The 20,630-nt window shown below is 38.9% G+C and overlaps 2 protein-coding genes across 3 annotated transcripts; one reads left to right on the forward strand and one right to left on the reverse strand.

The window, feature by feature from the left end:
• Nucleotides 1–312: 312 nt before the first annotated feature.
• LOC147850333 (ubiquitin-conjugating enzyme E2 28-like) lies at nucleotides 313–2,828 on the reverse strand. The gene is made up of 4 exons (XM_087336486.1): nucleotides 2,672–2,828; nucleotides 2,067–2,194; nucleotides 866–970; nucleotides 313–583 (listed from the first exon to the last, which is right to left on the reverse strand). Exons 1-4 carry the CDS (start codon nucleotides 2,739–2,741, stop codon nucleotides 440–442), a joined length of 447 nt encoding a protein of 148 aa, XP_087192612.1. The 5' UTR covers nucleotides 2,742–2,828; the 3' UTR covers nucleotides 313–439.
• A 10,521-nt stretch (nucleotides 2,829–13,349) lies between these two features.
• LOC147850334 (thaumatin-like protein) lies at nucleotides 13,350–14,528 on the forward strand. Of its 2 annotated transcripts, none has more exons than XM_087336797.1 (2): nucleotides 13,350–13,498; nucleotides 13,682–14,528. In XM_087336797.1, the coding sequence occupies exons 1-2, from the start codon at nucleotides 13,432–13,434 to the stop codon at nucleotides 14,425–14,427; spliced, it is 813 nt and encodes a 270-aa protein (XP_087192923.1). In that variant the 5' UTR covers nucleotides 13,350–13,431; the 3' UTR covers nucleotides 14,428–14,528. The 2 variants fall into 2 exon arrangements, with proteins under 2 accessions (XP_087192923.1, XP_087192924.1); XM_087336798.1 differs by having other exon boundaries at nucleotides 13,685–14,528.
• Nucleotides 14,529–20,630: the final 6,102 nt, after the last annotated feature.

Genomic DNA, 20,630 nt, shown 5'->3' on the forward strand with positions numbered 1-20,630 from the left:
ACTTTCCACGTCATGGAGTTACCTGGCTCCCCCAGTCTTCAGACTTGTAAGCTTGAGCAATGAGTAATACCAGAATGGAGTAGGATGACTTTTCCAAATGGAATACACATGACATATGATTGTAAGCAGAAGGCCACTCTTGAAATCTCTTCTATATACGAACTATCTCTCGTAAACACAGGTAAAATAAACTCTACTATAATGGAGCCCTTACATCCGTCATCATGCCAAAATTACAAGACAGTTAACTTGCCACCATAAAGACACTAGAGAGCCACATCAATCAATGATTTCGTTAAATATGATGGATGGGAATCAAACTTATATGGTTTTATATATATGTATAAATATAAGTCTAGAATTGAATCAATTAGCCTGACAGTCATTCATTGTTAGCAACAAGTAAAACCTTATTTTTTGTTAACTTATATGCATTTTTTCAACCCATTGCATACTTCTGAGTCCAGTTTCTTGCTGTCCCTTCATACTTTGCACGATCTGTCTTGTACATATGAGCAATCTCAGGTACAAGAGGGTCATCGGGGTTTGGATCAGTAAGTAGAGAGCATACTGAAAGCAATACCTAACAAACATTTTTCATCACAAAAGAAAGAAGAGAAGGTTGATAGTTTAGTTATAATTACACTTGGAAAATATATGGCTAGATACATAAATTTGTATATTGCGCAGTATGTTGAGCAAACACTAGACCTTAGGGAGTAGATACTTAAAAAAACATTGGAACATGGGTGGATAGAGTTTGGATATCTATTTACATAACAATTAAACCCTAGGTCTATGTCAAAACCATAGCTGTCCAAAAAATGGTAATGCTAATAATATAAGTATCCAAAAGAGAACATACCTTTGATATGGTTAGGGCCGGACTCCATTGCTCTTTCAAAATATCTAAACATATACTTCCATTGCTATTAATGTTTGGGTGGAAAACTTTCGTCCGAAATGATACCTAATCAAATACAATGTACAGCATAAAATAAAATAAGAAAATTAAAATGAAAAAAGATGAAATCAAAAGCAGCGGCTCACTTCGTCACAGCAAAAACGGATTCTACTCATCAACCAAATTCTTATACATGAAGACATGGTACTTGCTCACTTATCAACTCATCCTTAATACATATAAGATAATAAATTCGCAACAATCAAGCCTAAGACTCGAATATCAAATCAAGATATGTTTGTGTGCACACAAACATACATGCATATGTATATTTTCTAACTCATCACCCTATACTCGCATATAAAGATACCTTTGCAATAACCAAACCAAAGGGAACTCGCTCATCAAATCAGCCAATGCCTATATATATATGCATGTATATAACTTCCAATAACCTAAAGAAAAGTGACTATTTCATCAACACATATCCTTGCATGTATATCATGAACTATAAAATAAAACAGATGGGACTCACTCATCTCACACACACAGATATGTATATTATCAATGAGTGTAAAATGAAACATAAGAAAGAGATTGACATATCAACCCAACCCAATGCTAGAATGTAGCTTGTAACAATCGAACACATCAAACAAATGCTGTTAACTCATAAAGTAACACATAGAAAACAACTTGGGTGGCCTAAAAGAGTAAACCAAAGAAAATAACTCACTCACTGATATGTTTCAGTACATATATATATATATATGAATGAACAGAAGGGACTCATTCATCTAAACAAGATGCACATACATAGGTCTAGATGAATATATCATGGAATATAATCAAACAAAAGGTGGGTTCGGTTGTTATCCAATGGAAGTGGATAACGTCGTGAGACAGTTCCATTCCTATCTATCGTTAGTTAGCAGAGAAGTGGGAGAAGCCTACCCTAGTAGGAAAGGACTCAAATCAATTCAAGATATTTTCTTAAAAAGGATCTAAAGGTAACCACAAAAACCTGTTTTGGAGATACGAAACCAAAAGAAGCAACTCACACATCATCAAACCGACCAGATGTTAAGATGGAACTTGCAACAATCGAAGGGATCAAACAAATGCTGCTAGCTCAAAAGAATAACACATAGAAAATAAATACCTTGGGTGGTTTGAAAGGGTAATCAGGAGGAAAATGAATATGAACTAGAAAAACCCCTCCTGCGTAAGGGCTATCAGAAGGGCCCATTATAGTAGCTTGCCAATGGAACATATCTTCCGCAACAGGTCCTGAAAGATGTCAAAAATGCATTTGTTACAATCCATAACGAGTTGCATTAAGCATAAACACATACTCTGAGAAAATAGAGAACAGAAGATAACAAAACTGAGAGGAGAGATAGAGAGAGATAAACGGCGCGAAGATCAGATCACATCTAACAATGAATCTGAAAGGTATTTAGATCATATATATATATATATATAGTTTATAACACAAAAACCCTAAACTAGTACAGAGAATCAACATGAGAAAAAAGTAGAAACAAGCAGAGTGTAGAAGAAAAATCTATCTCCTAAACACATATGACTCTTAATTATTTTTCGCAGAAAGAAACAGTAACAAAAAGTTAACCTTACAACACATTTTTGAGCAGAAATATGCACAGAAGAAACAAACCCTAAAGACACTTGTATTTCTAACCAGAAATAAATTAAATGGAAGGAACCCTAGTTTATGTACGAAAAAGAAGAAGAAGAGAACCATACCTGCACTGCAAGATGTGGGCGGGTCTTTCTGCAGATCCTTGAGCTCCTTGAGGATCCTTTTCGAAGCCATGGAGATGGAGAGAGAAAGAGAAAGAAAGAGGAAGCAGATACAGGGGCAGGGGCAGAGGAAAACACAGAGAAGAGAATATATATATATATATGTATATCTGATCTCTCTCTCTGTCTCTCCTCTCTCTTTCTCTCTGTATGTATGTATGTATGTTGTGTTATGCTCTGTTTTTATTTACTATATAGTATTTGTATGTATGTGTGTGCCTTGTGTTATGCCATGTTTTTTATGTACTATATAGTATTTGTTGGCTCAAGCTCAAGGCTGAGTCCTGGCTATTGCAAGTTGCAACCCAATCCATGTGAATGTGAAACCAAAAAGTATGTGCCGCTTCATCATCTTGGGTTGCATTTACTCATCTCTCGAGAGCTTCTCTGCATGAGTGGATTGGATTTGCATACAGACACCGAACTTACATGGCCACGTTCATACACTACGATAGGATGATGGCTCAGAGTTTCATCCCCGTGCACTAGACTTTTGAGCATGAGTGCGCACCTCCTCCCGTACACATGTTGGCACACCTCTTCATTCCCATATACGTACCCATCCTATTAGCACTACCACACTCTTCACCAAGTACATTGCTTTGCTTTGCCAACAATCACGCATCAAAGGCTCGTTTGAGCTTCACAAGCTTAGGGAAGTGGCCCTTAACATTAGCATATGAGTCATGCATGAAATCAGAACATCATTGGATTCTTGCATGTACTTGCACCCGTACTAACAATGTGTCTACGAGTCGTCATTTAATGAGTGAAGGGAATGTCGCAAGTATCGAGCTACATCACAAAGATCGCAATGTTCAAGCGGCATAGAGTCATTAGATGCAATCCACGTACTTTGCAATTGCCTTGCTCCATCACATCTAACATCATGGCCATGCACCCCACTCTTCCCATACATATTTATGATACAAGCCATGCTTGGAAAACCGTCAATAAAAATTTGTAAATCCTCACCCCATGCACACCTCATGTGACATTACAGGAGTTGCAAGTTGGAGAACAGGTGAAAGAAAATAATGATACTTATTATCATTATGGAGTAAGAGGAGATGGCCACTGGTGTGGACTAACCATTATGGCCCACTACGTTCTACATTCACTAAAAGTACAAGATCTCTTATCTCATTCTTTTTCTCTTAGTGAGTTCATCATGGCTAGAGCCATTGTAATGTTTTCAGCCTAATCATTTCGTCATGTATGAAGAATTTCTAGTGATGAAGAATAATTTTTCAGAAAATAAAAAAACAAATTGTTATATGGGAGGTTATAGCTTCCATTTTTTTCAAAATGGATAACCAATGTACCCTTATTTATGATCATGATTTATCCCATAGGTTGATTTCCGCCTCTAATAAATCCCTCTCTCTACGTCGTTGCCTTTTCTCTTGTTCACGTTTGGCGAAAAAGAGTGTTCACATGATGGAGCTCAATAACCTTATGCATATTCTTCGGAGTGAACCTTAGGTAAACATTTTGAGATCAATTGGATGAGAATTTTAGTTATGTACCTTGCTACTTTCCAACTAGAGTCATATACACAATACTAATCATCGTGTTGGCAGTTCCTTCAATTCTACGTTTGATGCACATCCTTGCGACAAATCGATCTTGTTTTTATAAGGGGGTCCCCATTTTAATACTAGTTGGTGTCATAGGAACATCTTCTCCGGTTTCAGGGAATCATCCAATTTATGTTTGGGTATGCTTCCAACTCGATCTTTTCTCTATGTTGGACTTGTGTTACTTCAGGCATCGAAGTGTCAACCTTCAAATCTAACATCTGTGCAAGCTGTTCACCTTGCATTTTGATTCAACCATACTATAGCATGTCCTTCAAATCTGACATCTGTGCAAGCTGTTCACCTTGCCTTTTGATTCAACCATACTATAGCATGTCCCTCAAGTTTGACATCTGTGCAAGCTGTTCACCTTGCATTTTGATTCAACCATATTATAGCATGTCCCTCAACTCTGACATCTGTGTAAGCTGTTCACCTGGCATGTTCCCCATCAATGTGTTTTGCCAAGTCTGGGATACTTGAAGAAATTCATGCTTTTGATGGGTTCCCCTTTACAGGTAAAGCAAAGACAGCCCATCCCCATGGTGGTTTGGTTTTAATCACATTATGTTGGTCTTACTTACAGTCACTGTATGGTACTTTTCCGACGGAAGTCCAAGAATTCTGCAAATTCATACAAGGAGATTAAATCATCAGCACATAAGAGCATCATATGTAGATGTCTTGCCAATGATGACATCATCATCCATCATCCACATCCAACTCATCGCCTCGTGATTGGCAATACCAACAAGGTGCAAGACAACAAGTCTCCATGCAATGAAATCATACAGAAGACTGTAGACCGTTTGAGGGGCATAGTTTAATTGGTTATGGATGATCTCCAAGAACTTGATGTACAGGGCTCAAATCCTAGTATTGCTGTAATGGCAATATATAATCATTCTTCTATACATATAATTCTAAATCTTCCATTCCAATAATTGCGTACAAATTTGACATCAGAATATGGCCGGTGATGTTATCTCTGTCAGCTTCGATTAGGTGATCAAGAGATCGTCTCCCAAGCTCCAAATTCTTACAAATTGCACAAGAGCTCAACAAAGCAATCCAGAGGGCAGTGCTCGGTGGATATGGCATATTATCAACAAATGCTTTTGCATCATTCAACCTATCTGCTCGCCTAAGCACATCAAATAAACAAACATAGTGCTCTATTGTTGGTACAAGACAAAACTGATTGATCAGCTTGAAATAATAACAACTTTCAGGTATTAAGCCAGAATGGCTACATGCAGTTAGCATGTTCACGAATGTGATATGATCTGGTTTTAGATTTTCTTCATATATCATTCTTTCAAAGAAAGAATTTGCTAATTCATAATACCCATGCTCGGCATATCCCCCAATTTTTGCATTCCATGTAACTGCATCATGAACAGTCATCTTGTGGAACACCTCACTCGCCATCACTAAATCACCACAATTTGAAAACATACCAATCAAAGTATTTCCGATACTTGGACTACTGTCCAAATTCTTTGATATGATATGCGTACATACTCGTATGCAATGGAAAAGACCTACGTTAGAGCATGCTTTAAGAATGCACATGTATGTGATTTCATTCCCACATATTCCTTCCTGTCCCATTCTATGGAATAAGGAGAGTGCTTCTTCACCTTGACCATTGTCCACATGACCTATAATGAGAGATGACCAAGTTACAACAGTTCTATATGGTTGTCGTTCAAATATTACACATGCATCATTTAGACTACCACATTTGGCATACATATCAATCAAAATGTTGCCAACGCATTCATCGCAATCAAATCCTTGTTTTATGGCATCCAAATGCATCATCATTCCTTTGCTTACGGCATTTTGGCTTGCACAACTTTTGAGAATACACACAAAGGCAACCTCATTTGGAACAACGCCATTATGCTTCATTGCTTCATAACAATAAATAGCTTCATGGAGGTACCCGTATTCGGCCAAGCCAGATATCAATACAGACCATGATATGACGTTCTGAACAGGCAGCTGGTGAAATACATAAAAAGCATTTTCTAAACTATGACACTTCCCATACATGTCAATGAGAGCATTCCCTAGTACAGTGTTAAAGTGGAATCCCCTTTTTGTAATTCTATCATGAATGAGGTTCCCCCAATCTAGTGCATTTCCACTTGAGCTTGCTTTTAGCAAGCAGCCATAACTGATTTCATCCATGTCAATGCCTTTCTCTTCCATTTTCTCAAAAAGTTGAAATACTTCCTGATCTTGCCCACTTTCTGCATATCCTGTCAACATGGCATTCCATATAGAGACATTTGGAGCCTGAAAGCCCTGGAACACTCTGCATGCGTCCTGAATATTTCCATGCTTAAAATATGAATCAATCAATGTACTTCCAATCATGAAATTAGAATCAAAGCCATGGCTGACAACATCTAAATGTATCAATTTACTGAGATTTGAGCAATCCAGATGTGCACATGCTTTAAAAATGCATATGAAAGTGATTTTGTCTGGTTCAATCCCACTCTGTAACATCAAATTGTAGAGCTCTAGAGCTTCCTTTCCAAAACCATGTTCTGCATTAGCTAAAATCATTGCAGACCATGAAATAACATCTCGTATCGACAACCTATCAAAGACGGTTTGTGCTGCCTCCAGTGCTCCACATTTTGCATACATATCAACCAAAGAGCTTCCAATACAGACATCTGAATCAAGGCCCCTCTTCACAATATCATCATGCACTAAATTGCTCTGATGCAGATTACAACCAAGTCCACATGCTTTTATAGTTGACACATATGTGATCCTGTCTGGTTGTTTTCCTTTTTGTTGCATTTCATTGAACAAAAGAAGAGCCTCTTCAGCGTGTGTGAGATCCACATATCCTGAAATCATAGAGTTCCATGACACGACATCTCTATCATGCAACTCATCGAAGATTCGACGTGCATCTACTAAGAAAGCACATTTCACGTACATATCAATCAATGTACTTCCAACAAAAGTGTCACCTTCAAAGCCTAATGCTAAAACCTTAGAGTGAATCAATTTCCCCCGCTCAATTGCCTGAATGCTTACACAAGCTTTCAGCAAACAAACAAAGGTCATTTTATTCGGTTTGATGCCAACTTGCTCCATTCTATCATACAATTGCAAGGCCTCCAAACCACAACCACAGTTAGCAAAGCCTCCAATCATTGCACACCATGACACCACATCTTTTTGCTCAATATTTTGAAACACATCAAAAGCATCTTCCAAGCTACCACATTTTGCATACATGTCAACCACTGCACTACTTACATATAGATCTACTTCCAAACTTTCTTTAACGGTGTGGTCATGGACAATCTTCCCATTTTGTAAAGATGAGAGAGCAGAGCACGCTTTAAGAGCTGCAAGAATGGAGCGAAAATCTGGTCTGATTGAAGAATACATGACCATTTCATCATATAAAGATAATGTATGCTCAAATTTGTTGATTCGAGAATGAATGGAGATGATAGTACTCCAAGAAAACACATTCTTCTTTTCCAAACTACGAAATATCCACATTGCATCTGGCAAACTGCCACAAAAGGCAAAAGCTCTCATAAACAGGCAGGTTAGTTCACATGTTCCTTGCATATTTTCATTATTAGATAACGTATGGTTTTGCATCTTTTCATCCTCGTTTATAATCATACATCGTATTTCTTCGTGCCTATCAACCATCACACTATGCGTTTCTTCATGTTTATCAACCATCACATTTCCCGTTTTTTCATGCTTATTGAGCATCACACTTTGAATTTCTTCATGCTTATCAATCCTCACACTTTCCATTTTTTCATGCTTATCCATCAACACTCCTTGCATTTTTTCATGCTTATCGACCACCATACTTTGCACTTCTTCTTGCTTATTTACAATCATTGATTGGAATTTGTTATTCTTATCTACAGCCGTACTTGGAAAGTTTTCATCCTTAAGTATCATATGCTTAGATACCACCGTACTTTCCATTCTTTCATGTTCGTGTGGCGTTGAACTTTGCATTTTGCAATGGTTAAGTATCATGAAAGCGTGATAGGTTTCTCTAGCTACAGCCATGTCATTTTCTTCGATGCAAGCCTGGAGAATGGATGTTATGGAGAGCTCAGAGAGGAGGATACCTTGTTTGCAAGTTATGTCCATGGCTTGAAGCATGTGATGTATACGAAGGCTGCGGCTTCCACTTCTTCCACTTCCTGCGTCATAACACATCTTCTCCAAACCTCGCAAGCGATTTATGCATGAATCAGGCACGGGCATGAATGAAGCGAATCTTCGAGAGGATGAATTCCCGTGTTTACTGAGACATTTCATTCATTCATGATTCATTCATTCTCTGGAGTCTGTTTAATTGGGGAGGGAGGGGAACAAAATACATATTTACCAAAATACCCTCCATCCAAGAAATAGGTTTTACAAAACTCTAAGCATGCCCCTCAACATACACATAAGATATTTACTCTTTTGTTCGTTGCACTCAAATATAGGAGTCCTTGCATACATTCTTTACATGCCATGTTTGAATGCTATCCCCACATACCAAATCGTGCAACATCCTAACCAACCTCTTTTGTGCTCGAATGGCATGCCTGTGTTCCTTTCCTGCTATTTCGGATTGCATCTAACAAAAGAGCATAATCGAGTTCTTTTGACACAACACTACCATTTTCAATCGATTACTAATGATAAGCAATAGATGAAAATGGTTAAGGGAGGTAATGGTTTGAAAGTCCCCATTGGAGTCTCGTATCGTGAAATATGATCTTAGGTCATATCTTGAAAGTTTAAATGAATACAAATCCTTATCGTTTGAGTTTTGCCTTAGAAGAGATGTTGTGATGAAGGGAATAGCTAGTCCCCTTCAATAAGTTGAAGTCCTCACGCATAAATCATTCAAACTAACTTTAAGATTTGGTCCCTAATGTTATTATGCCTATAACATTTGGACACTATAAGTAGCAAAAAAACGAAGCTTCCTTATACGAGAGCATGGTTATGATCTCTATACTATCCACTCAATGTCAAGAGCTTAAGAGAAGATTATGCATAGACTATTTATTGAATACGTATATATAGGGATCAAATATAACAAATGTCAAAGCTCCTATAGGAAATGGACTCTAGTTGGGAACTTTTCACATACTAGATTAGAGAGTCATGCCAAATTTATATGTCCAAATGTTTAGGCTCTTTTCACATTACCATTAACAATTGGATGTAACTAAATTCTAGAATTTCCTTGCCTTATGATATTGTGGTGTGCATGTGTTCCTTTGTGCCACCCTTTTAGCTCACCCTTTTTAGGACACGTGTGCCCAAAATGACCCACCCTTTTAGCACACCCTTTTTAGGATGCATGTGCCCAAAATGACTCACCCTTTTAGCACACCCTTTTTAGCCAAGCCAACCCAAATGGGTTCCGTTGTATCAACTATAAATTGATTAAGAAGTAAGAAGCTAAGTAGACTGGTTTTGATCTCTTATATGCATTTCACCCTTTTTAGGATGTGTGTGCCCAAAATGACCCACCCTTTTAGCACACCCTTTTTAGCCAAGCCAATCCAAATGGGTTCCGTTGTATCAACTATAAATTGATTAAGAAGTAAGAAGCTAAGTAGACTGGTTTTGATCTCTTATGTGCATTTCACAATATAAGGGAAACGTGTGTTGAGGTTTTTCTCACGCTAAATCGAATGAATTGAAACACAAGGTACAAAATCACAAAACTTCCTAGTATTTTTATCAATGTTTATCTAGCTAAGATTATAGAATACTTATGTTCTTTTAAGATTATGCACATGCACAAAGTATTTTATCCATGACATGGATATTGAAAAAAAAATACCACATAAAGAAATTTGGAAATTGTATTTTTCATTATGAACCACGACTATATTGCCTAATCATGTTCGCTTGTAGGTACACGTGAATAATTTGATAGAAAACATTCAACAATAGAGGAGGAGAGAAATCACAAATATACAAAAAATTTGAAATCATTGCATGGTCTATGTTTTTTTCTACTTATAGATTTAAAATGAATTTGACAATATCACACGTGAGCTATTGGAAATGCCATATATGGTAATTATAGGTAACAAATGTGCTACGGAGTCACAAACATGTTTCTACTGTTTTTTGATTGTGATTCACGGGTTTCATGCCAAGTTGAAGCTCCGTGGAACTCCAAGCTTCAAAAGGTTCCTAACAAGTTGTTGCCACAAGATTATAAGTCGAAATGACACTATGATGAAGTTAGAGTGCAGCTAGGTGTCCACGTGCAAATCAATATATGGTGAATAATGATCTCCATAACTTCGCGATGGTATAGCCCATGTGCCTTATACATTGTTACTCACAATCTCTGTTGTTATTGACATTCCGTCGCTCTCTCTATGGTCATTGGTGATTCATTGGCATGTCGTTAAAGGATGTAAGGACATATGGGAAAATTCACAAAATGTGTGCTTGTCATTAAATCCTTTGCATTAATATAAGCCTCAATTCCTTATGCTTTCGAACCTAAAGCAACAATTGGTTCAATTGTCATAGGTAAACATTCCCCCTCATTTGTCGAATGATAATAGACTTTAAGTAGAGGGTATTGTATTCTCTATGGCGTGGTTGAAAGCTAGGCACTGTCGCACAAAATGTTTCTCAATTTTCACTCTCTCTTCCATATAATATGCAAAATGTTTCAAATTTAGGTGTGCAAAATGCTCGTGGTTCTTCAATCTTTAGATGGTGAGATGAAATTTTGAGTTGCCCTACTAGTTTGTATGCACAATGGGGCATGCAGAACAACCATGTACCTTGGTATGAATCTAGCTATGCATGGTGTAATAGAGAGGTTTGAAGGTTGACCTATGAATCAAGGACTAGGATTAACAATCTAACAACTTACCATTGCGTTAAGCTAGAGAGAGAAATAAATTAAATAAATGATAGGAAATCATTATGTGGTAGAGGATAGTTAAATGTGTGAGTCATGAAATGGATATTCGAACAATGATAATAAAGAGAAGAAAATGCGCCTCAACCTTCCACTGAGAAAATGTACCTATGCCATGACACACCTTGAGCAAAGAGGTAATTAATGTGTTGGTGTATAGATCTTCCACATTTAGACTTGTGTCACCTATTGTGTCATGGTGTAGTTCGTTACCTTGTGCATTCATAGACTCAAATGTATCAAATATCCCCATTCTGTCTCTCTATCATAAAATTGGTCCAAAGTTTCTAATTCCACAAGCATATCTTAGTGAAACTGGTTATTTGATGGTATTGTAATACTATCAAATAAATGGGCTCGTGCAATGACGATAACTTTGAATGCCACTTGCCGTTGCACATTGGCATGCATAATAAAGATGCCCACAAGCTAGTTGTTGTAAAAAACGTATATTTGTATTTCAATACCGTTGAATGAACTTTGTGTGATCTTTCTTTAGCTATGTTGGGAATTTGAAACACATTCTCCACTTTTGGTGTTGAGGGGATCCTATGGGAATCTGGATCTTTGAATGGAAGTCCTTGAGTCACTTCCTAGCACATTTTGTCGATTGGGATACATTTATACAATTAGTAATTACTCATTGGTTTAAGTCGCTTCCATATTTTTCCAAGGCATTTTAGTACAAAGTGTCATGATGTGGACACTTTTTGCACTTCAACATTTGCTTTGGTTTTACTCTAAAGGGGGTACATTTGTTTTCTCCCCCTCTGTCGCTTTATTGACATATACTTGGAATTCAAATTAATGGAGAAAAGAAGACGAAACAAATAATAGGATTTATCATTGGAATCAATCTAGGCAAGGTTAAGTTCTATGTATTTTATTGGGCACGTATGAAAGAGTTTTAAGGACACGACTAACTTCCAAATCGAATGTTCAAACTATCATGTTGGAGGTCAAGAACATTACATATGGGAACTTGTGATTCCTTCACTTTAATATTTTATTGATTAACCCATGAACTTGTGTTGCAAAGCACAATAATTACTACAAGCTACACTAATGTCTTTATATATTGAAATCCAATTTTTTTTAGTATGGTAAGGTTGCAAAGTTAATATTCTACAACTTGGCTTAAATATAATCGGTGAAGTTGTCTAAAAGGCTACTACCATAGGCAAAAAATGGAGATTCCTTAGGGTATTGTGCAAGAGAAGAGTGTACGTACTTAAGACTATTTTAAATGGCACTAAAGCTCTCGTCAACATTTAGTGCGTAAGTGAATAAGAGCACCACATTCAACAGTGGAATAATTTTTCATTGTCAGAGAAAGTCAAGGAATTGTAATCCATGTTGTTTTCTTGTTTAATTCCATGCGGCGACATTGTACACGTACATTTGTTTGTTGTCGTCCACCATATTGATCGATTTACCTCTTGTTCGCGACCCCATCCACATTTTGCGTTCTTGTTTACCTTTCTATCTATATATATTTCACCCTCCCCTCCTCTCTTGTATCAAATCAAGTTTCCCTTTCCTGGCGACCTACATGGTGGGCCTACAAAGGTTGGAAGTTGTAAAACGAGTGGTGTGATCTTCCTATGCCCTTCTCTGCGGCCTTACAAGTTACACTCTGGACAGAAAGTGGAACTAAGACATGGGACAACAACTGAGAGATGGATTAGGTCGGCGAGATGGTCTCCGACGGGTTGGATACAAGCGAACCTATTTACCGTGGTAACAATACAATACATGTACATGTACCCCAAGGTATGGGGTGAGGGAGGCCAATGAGGCGGGGTCATGGGTCTCATGGGTATGGAATGAATGAACCAGAGAGAGAGAGAGAGAGGACACATCAGTATGTATACATGTAATGAATGTAGTATAAGCTCGCTCTTCAGAACAGGAGGAGCTTCTTCCTCGTGAACAGAGTATTTCCTCTCTCCTCCGCCTCCGTCTCTCTCTTTATATACATACATATATATATATGTATATGTATATGTATATGTCATATTTACATCAATGTATCCATAGCTAAAGAGAGGAGAAGGAAGAAGAAAGTGATAGGAGAGTGAGAGTCAGAAGAAGAAGAAGAAGCAGGAGAACGACGAAAGAAGGGAGATCTAAAGGCAGCAACCGCCATGTCGAGCAACTCTACGAAACCTGTTTTTTACGTCGTGTTGCTTTTCTTCTACTTCGCGGCTTCAGGTAAAACCCTAAACCCCCTTCCCCTCCCCAAAACTCTGCTCTGCTAACTGCATTGTGTGTATGTGTAGCATATATATATATGTATTAAGAAACAGCAGGAAAATACCAGAAAAAACCCCATATTCCTCTTCTTTCTGCTCCAGAATATGTATCATAGTTTTAATGTAAAATGTTATCTGCCAGCAGCTATGGGAACACCCAACTCTAGCAGAGACTTCCGATTCGTGAACAAATGCAACGCCACTGTGTGGGTGGGCAGCCTGGGCAGCACGCTGATCAACGGCGGCGGATGGCCTGTCGGGCCCGGCACCACCGTCACAGTCTCTGCTCCCCCGGGCTGGCACGGCCGCTTCTGGGCCCGGACCGGATGCCACTTCGACCACACCGGCAAGGGCAGGTGTGAAACCGGTGACTGCGGAGGCCTGGCCAAATGCGCCGGCGCAGGTGGCCAGCCGCCCGCCACTCTCGCCGAATTCTCCCTCGGCCCGCCCAAAGACTTCTACGACGTCAGCTTGGTCGACGGCTATAACGTCCAAGTGAGTGTGCAACCCATGGGCGGACAATTTATGACCACCCAAGAACAAGACGAAGTGCAGTGGAGCGGACCTCCTAAGTCTAAGCATCGCGATGCCTATGTTTGTCACCCCGCTGGGTGTGAAACCGATGTGAATAAGGTTTGTCCGCCTTCCCTACAAGTGAATGGGCGCCATGGTGGTGGTGTGGTTGCTTGTAGGAGCGCGTGTAATGCGTTCTCGAAGCCCAAGTATTGTTGCACGGGGACGTATGCCAGCCCAAGCACATGTAGCGCATCCGCCTTCTCTCGAATCTTTAAACGTGCGTGCCCTCGTGCATACACTTATGCCTACGATGATCCCACCTCTATCTTCACTTGCGACTCCCCCAAGGCATACTCTATCTATCTTTGCTAGGACCAAATGTTGCCCATTTTGTTAGACCAAAAACAAAAACAAGAAGGCCTATAGAGAAAAGAAAAGGGAAGCAAAAAATTTGAGATTTGAGGGATTTTTGATTTATCACATTTTGTGCTTTTTTCTACTAGGGTTAAAATTTTCTTATTGATGATTCAGTTTCCGTCATGTCACATCTCATGGTTAACTCTATTTTGTACTCTTGATGAACTACTCCCCTCCCATGTCTATCATGGTTTGTGTGGTTCTCATCACATGTTGTGTGTGTGTGTCCTTGCATTGCACCGACTCTATTATCTTTTGTATAGTCCACATACAAATTTCCTTCCAACCTCAATGATGAATGGAGGTATGGACGAAAAAACGCATGTTTGTGCTGTGACAATGTGCAATTAGGAGGTAAACTTGACATTGTGTGATTAGAATGCAACATAGAATAAGCAATAATGAAATTTAAGGTACCTTGGTAAGGAGAAACTATTCTCAAAATAGATGCATGTGGGTGACTTCCTTCACCAAGGCTTAATGACCATATTTTCGCTCCTTAGTTATTCATTTCATAAAACAGTTGATAGGCTCAATTGAAATTCTCTTTATTACTACACTAAAGTATTTGGCAATTGTAGAGCATACACGACATGAAAATACTTTTCGCAATGGTGCAAAACATTGGATAGCAAATAAGACCTAATTGTCTTGACAATCGAATGTCATTTAACCCTTGTATTAAGTTTAATTACCAAATGATGGCATGGGTATATGAAAAACATTCTAAAACCTCAAATCAATCATTATTCTAAAGACTTTTTATGGAATAAAAAGTTGTGAAGAATTCCGAGGTTGGGAATTGGGATTCATGTGCTTTATTATTATTATTTATCTCGTAGTTTTTGTTGACTTGTTATTCTAGGCTTCAAAAGTTTTGACAACTCATTTTCAATTATAAACATTCTAGCTCATCATTGGTGTATTCTTTCACAAATGGGTTGTGATATGTTCTCAAGTGAAGTGTGCAATGCTGGATTTAGAATGGTGATATAGGCATAGTGATAACATATTTGTTGGACATGCACCCTCATAGTAATCACAAAGATAACTAGGAACAATAAACCAACTAAGTAATAAGTACTTAAGAAAGCTTTGACTGACATGATTGACATAATGAAAGAGATTGATATAGTTAAGAGTCGAAGTGGGTCTTAAGTTCTAACCATGGGGAAATAATACACTTTGGGTTTGCCACTATGACAACCATCGACCCCTTTCTTTATATTGAAACCTATGTTGTATACAATAAGGTTTTCCATTATATTGAAAGCTACTTTATATATGAGAAGGTGAAAACAATAAATAAGCAAACGACTTTACCATCAACTACAATCCATCGTAAGGAAGCACTCATTAGAACGAGATCTTTGAAACCCCAATTATGTAAACCAACATTGCAAAGGTATATGCCCAAACATATTGTGACATTAGATAAATGACAAAGTGACATGTACTATTTTTCCATGACAAGGCACAAATGAACCACGTTCCACTAGCAATGTTTCACTTCCTTTAAGCATTTCCCAAGCTTAATCCCCTAACCATACCCCTCCAAACAAACACCTCAACTCTAAATGGAAGATTGGGAACACCAACTGCTACGTAATACACTATTCCACCACATTATGAGTTTTCTAAAATCTCATCACCAGCATAACCTTCACCTCCATCCAATCAACCTTTGGGGAAGACTCGAGGAGTTTTGGAATCAAGTATTGCAAACCTATTGTTGTTTGTATCTTAGGAATGTGAGATCTCATTCGTCATAACCAGTTGGAACTCTCTTATTCATGTTTAGTATTCAACGTAGGATCACATATTTATAATCTAGCTTTTTAAGATGGGTACTATGAACATCATGAATATTATTGGGATGGGAAGTCACAAAATCCTTTTTTACTTTCTCATGTTTCTAAAAGCAATAAACTAGTATTACTTGTCACCGTATCTTTCTTGTGTCTAACTACTCTTGTCAATATACATGACTAATACATAAAGTATCTATAATGGATTTAACAAATGAATATATTATAATATTCCCACGGTATAAGGTGATGAAAGGCAAAGAAAACAATGAAGGTACGTATATAAAAGGGAACAAACAAATAAATAGAGGAAACCTCAAATGCATAAACCTAGATTAAAGATTCACCATTGAAGCAAAGTGGCTTGCCTTGTAATGGGATCTTTAAAACAAGCAAGAACATATCCTTGGGCAGTGCCATGGGATTTGATGCTTATATTTGGTTGGCACCGAGATATATTAAGTTTACAGCCATGGTACATATTTACATGTGCCGTGCTCTTTTACGTTTAATTTTTACTGTATAGAAGCAAACCTTATTATATTTGGCATAAAGGAGGTTCCTTAGATAATGTAAAAGGTGACACTGAACTAGTAGAATCACAACATTTGGAGTTTCATGCCATATGGGACAAAGGTATATGTATTTGATAGGAAGTTTTTGGACAATGTGGTGCAACTGATGAGTATTTCTTTTTGCCATCTCTCTTTATGGGAGACATACAGTTCATTACAGAGCCAAATTGCAATATTTTTTTCTCCATATGTTAAGACCAACCAGATTTTCTGGTGTCTTGCATAGGGTTTGCCAAGGACAATGATCATGATTAGGAATGATTATTATGGTGGAGAGTCAACATCTCTCAATCTTACACAGATGTGGTCCAAATTTAGAGGCAGTGACAAGCCTCCTATGTTTAAAGTCGTTGATGGGAGCTATGTTTTTAACAAAGGGAAGATCCACAAGGTTCCTGCTACAGATGTAGTAGCATTGAAGTCTCCCCTCATGGGTCTATTTGAGTTTGACTTGGGAGATGCAAGTTATTTAAGATATACGGAACTGCAAGTAGCTTGGAATGTGTCTACAGAATAGCTTGGAATGTGTCTACAAAATAACTTTCAGATTAGTTGACTAGTTTTCTCTACTTTGGAGTACATAGATTGCTTTCCTCAAACCATCATCTTATAAAGATGAGTTGGGAAAAATATTTTGTATGTTGTTGTTATGACTTTTCTAAAAACTAATGGAAGGATATGTTCTTTTGAAAAAGAAAAAAAAAAGAAAAAGTTTTTGGACAATGTGGAGTGGTTTTACTCTACACCAAAGTATCTTTTTTTTTTCTTTCTAAAAAAACACTACTTCGCATTAGTTAGCAAACAAAATTACATCATAGAACACCGAAAGTTCTTCTCACCAGCCCTCACTCTGGCCTTCCCACCAAAGTGGACATAGTCCCCACCTCATTTTCCAACAAATGTATCCAAACAACTCCAATAACCTAATAATTTGTACCATATCTATACAGATTTACAGCACCTAGACGCTGTTGGAAACCGGAAACAACCATCGGGGTGCTTGGTAGTTCCATTGAGGCCCTGATGAGGATCTGCCCACCATAGGAGAATTACCCCATTTCAGCAAGATCTTTGATCGAGATCTTTCAGCTGCATCAGATTCCCCGTTGATTGAGTCGTATCGTCCCCGCAGCCAAGATACCAACTCAAACCAGATATTTAATAATACCTCACCGCTAGGGATCTTTTGTTGTTGAAAAACAAATTTACAACGGTTGGTCCAAATGTGCCAGACCGATAAACAAGACACCATCATCCACATCTCTTCAAAAAATTCTGAGTTAGTGCCATGTCGAACTCTAGCCCGTTGAAACACCTTGCCATCCTGCACTATAAAACCATGTCCGTGGGGGTTTAACTGTTCAGCCCAGCCTTCCCCTGTTAACTTCAGCCCTTGTACGAACCCCCATACAACTCTCCCATTCACTCTGCATGCTGCCACTATCATGAGACTTCTACCCCAAATGTTAATAACCTCGCTGCAGTTCCAAAAACAATGAGGAATTGATTCCAAAGGGTGTCCACAACTTTTGCATCCAGCCTCACCACCACGACACCTAAGCCACTCCCCCACCGGCACCGCTTTGTGACTAAGAAGCCACAACCAAAGCTTTAATTTTTTTGGCATATCAAACGCCCATAGCCTCCTCCAAAATGACTTCAACCAGTCATCAGAAATGCCTTTATCCTTCCAACTATTGCGAGTTAGGCCAACACCCATCAATTTAGAGCCAATGATTTGCCTTCCTAGCTTGGTAGTGTACTCGAAAAACCGTTCAAGTTTGTCCGTTCCCAGTTTCTGCCACCACACCTCTAGTGGATCCAATCCAGATCACATTTGGGCTTGTTGTCAACTATCCAGAGTTTACGATCAGATTCCAGCTTCCCTGGGTCCGGGTTTACTTGCCACTTCTTACCTTCCATCATTGCCACTCGCACTGCCAACCATTGGCCATTGTCTACCAAAGCACTTAGGTTGCCCCACAAACGATACTCATTAGATGGGCACCTGCCTCGGATAATTTGTGCATCGCCCTCACCTACAAACCACCCAAACCAGACCCCCTCTTCTTCATTCAGCCTAGCTAGACCATCAACAGCCTTATCTATCAAGTGGGTAACCTTTTCCAGCCTGCCGGTAAATCTAGGACTTCCAACCAGACCCTCCCTTCTTCTCCTTTTGAACTCCTCCCAGTCTCTTACTGAACTAACATTGTACCCTACCATTTTTCCCCACGGCAAGTATTTTTTCTGACCAAGCATCATACCATCATCACTTCGAATCCTGGGGTTCCAAAACAGAGGTTGACGGAGTTGTTCCTCCATTGTTTTTGACTGCATTAAGACCATCCCCTCTCTTAAACTTGACCAGGCCCTCATTATGGTGCGGGCCACCCTATCCTCCATGCTAGTAGGTTCTTTTAACGTTAGGCCTGGACTGAACAACCACCACATCTTTGCCTTCCAAGGGCCGCCATTCCTCGGACTCCAGAGTTTAGCTCTGTCTCTAAGAAGCAATTTCCACAATTATGGTCCAGGTTGGAGACTTCGCACCAAGAGCTTACCAAGTAAAGCCTTACTTTGGTGACCTGGATCCACCATCCCAAGTCCACCTTGACTTTTTGCCTTGATCAAACAACTCCAGGCCACTTTAGCTGAAGCAGTCTCATGGTCTCTACCCGACCAAAGGAACCCTCTCACTATTGCCTTAATATTTTTTATGCACTCTTTATCTAACATCCAGCATGCCAACGAGTGCCACATGGTGGCCAACAAAATATGGTTTACCACAACCACTCTACCTGCAAGGGAAAGCTTTACTGATGCCCATAACCGAAGCTTTTTTCTGATTTTGTCTTTCACTTGCTCAAGTTGCTAATTTTTCTGAATCTCTATTCCCACCAAAAAGCCAAAATACTTAACAACCCTTCCATTAGGAACCCATTGAAAATCAGCATTAGGTTGCCAATTCGGCCAAGAGTTTGGACTTACCCAAAACCCTCTACTTTTGTTCCAATTAATTTTCCCACTTGATACTTTACAGAACAACTCAATTCGATTTTCAGCCTACTGTAAATTAGCATCATTGCCTTGCAGATAGAGCATGGTGTCATCTGCATACATGGAGTCCAACAAGTCCTTACAAGCATGTGGGACAACCAAACCTCGAATTCCTGCATCCGGTCTATTTTTAAAGAAAGAGAATGCCTCTGAGATAAATAAATAAAGGTAGGGGGCCAATGGGCACCCCTGTCTGAAGACTTACATAATGGAATTGATGGGCCCCGTTGCTCTAGTACCAACACCCTACTCAAGCTTCCTTTGTAAAGCGCCAACACAGCTGCTCTCCATTTTGAGGGTAGTCCCAACCGCTCCATGACTTTGTCTAAAAAAGGCCATTGTACTCTATCATATGCCTTCTCAAAGTCAAGCATGAGGCATGCAATATGTTGATTGGTTTTCTTAGCCAGGGCAATTGCAAATTCTGCCAGTGAGGGCTGGTCTCGAAGACTATAATTATTTGATAGTAGCCCATTATAGTGAGATGTGACTGCCTCCATGATCTCCGATACATCTTCTGACAGTGAACCATCCTCCTTGGTCAGTTTAGGAATGAAGTTACCAATTGTGCACGGTTTTTTAAACTTAAAAAATTGTTGGTTCACCTTGTCCCCATTCCTGCTCCACCAAGCTGCTGAACTCCTGAATACCATCTTATTTCTTGACACAATCAGCCGCTGTAGTGTTTCTTTGGCAGCCTCCAAACTTGATCTTG

This window comes from Azolla caroliniana, unplaced genomic scaffold (genome assembly GCF_043228905.1).
Source record: "Azolla caroliniana isolate FFs.n. ecotype wild unplaced genomic scaffold, voAzoCaro1.0.p SCAF_21, whole genome shotgun sequence".
NCBI lineage: Eukaryota > Viridiplantae > Streptophyta > Polypodiopsida > Salviniales > Salviniaceae > Azolla > Azolla caroliniana.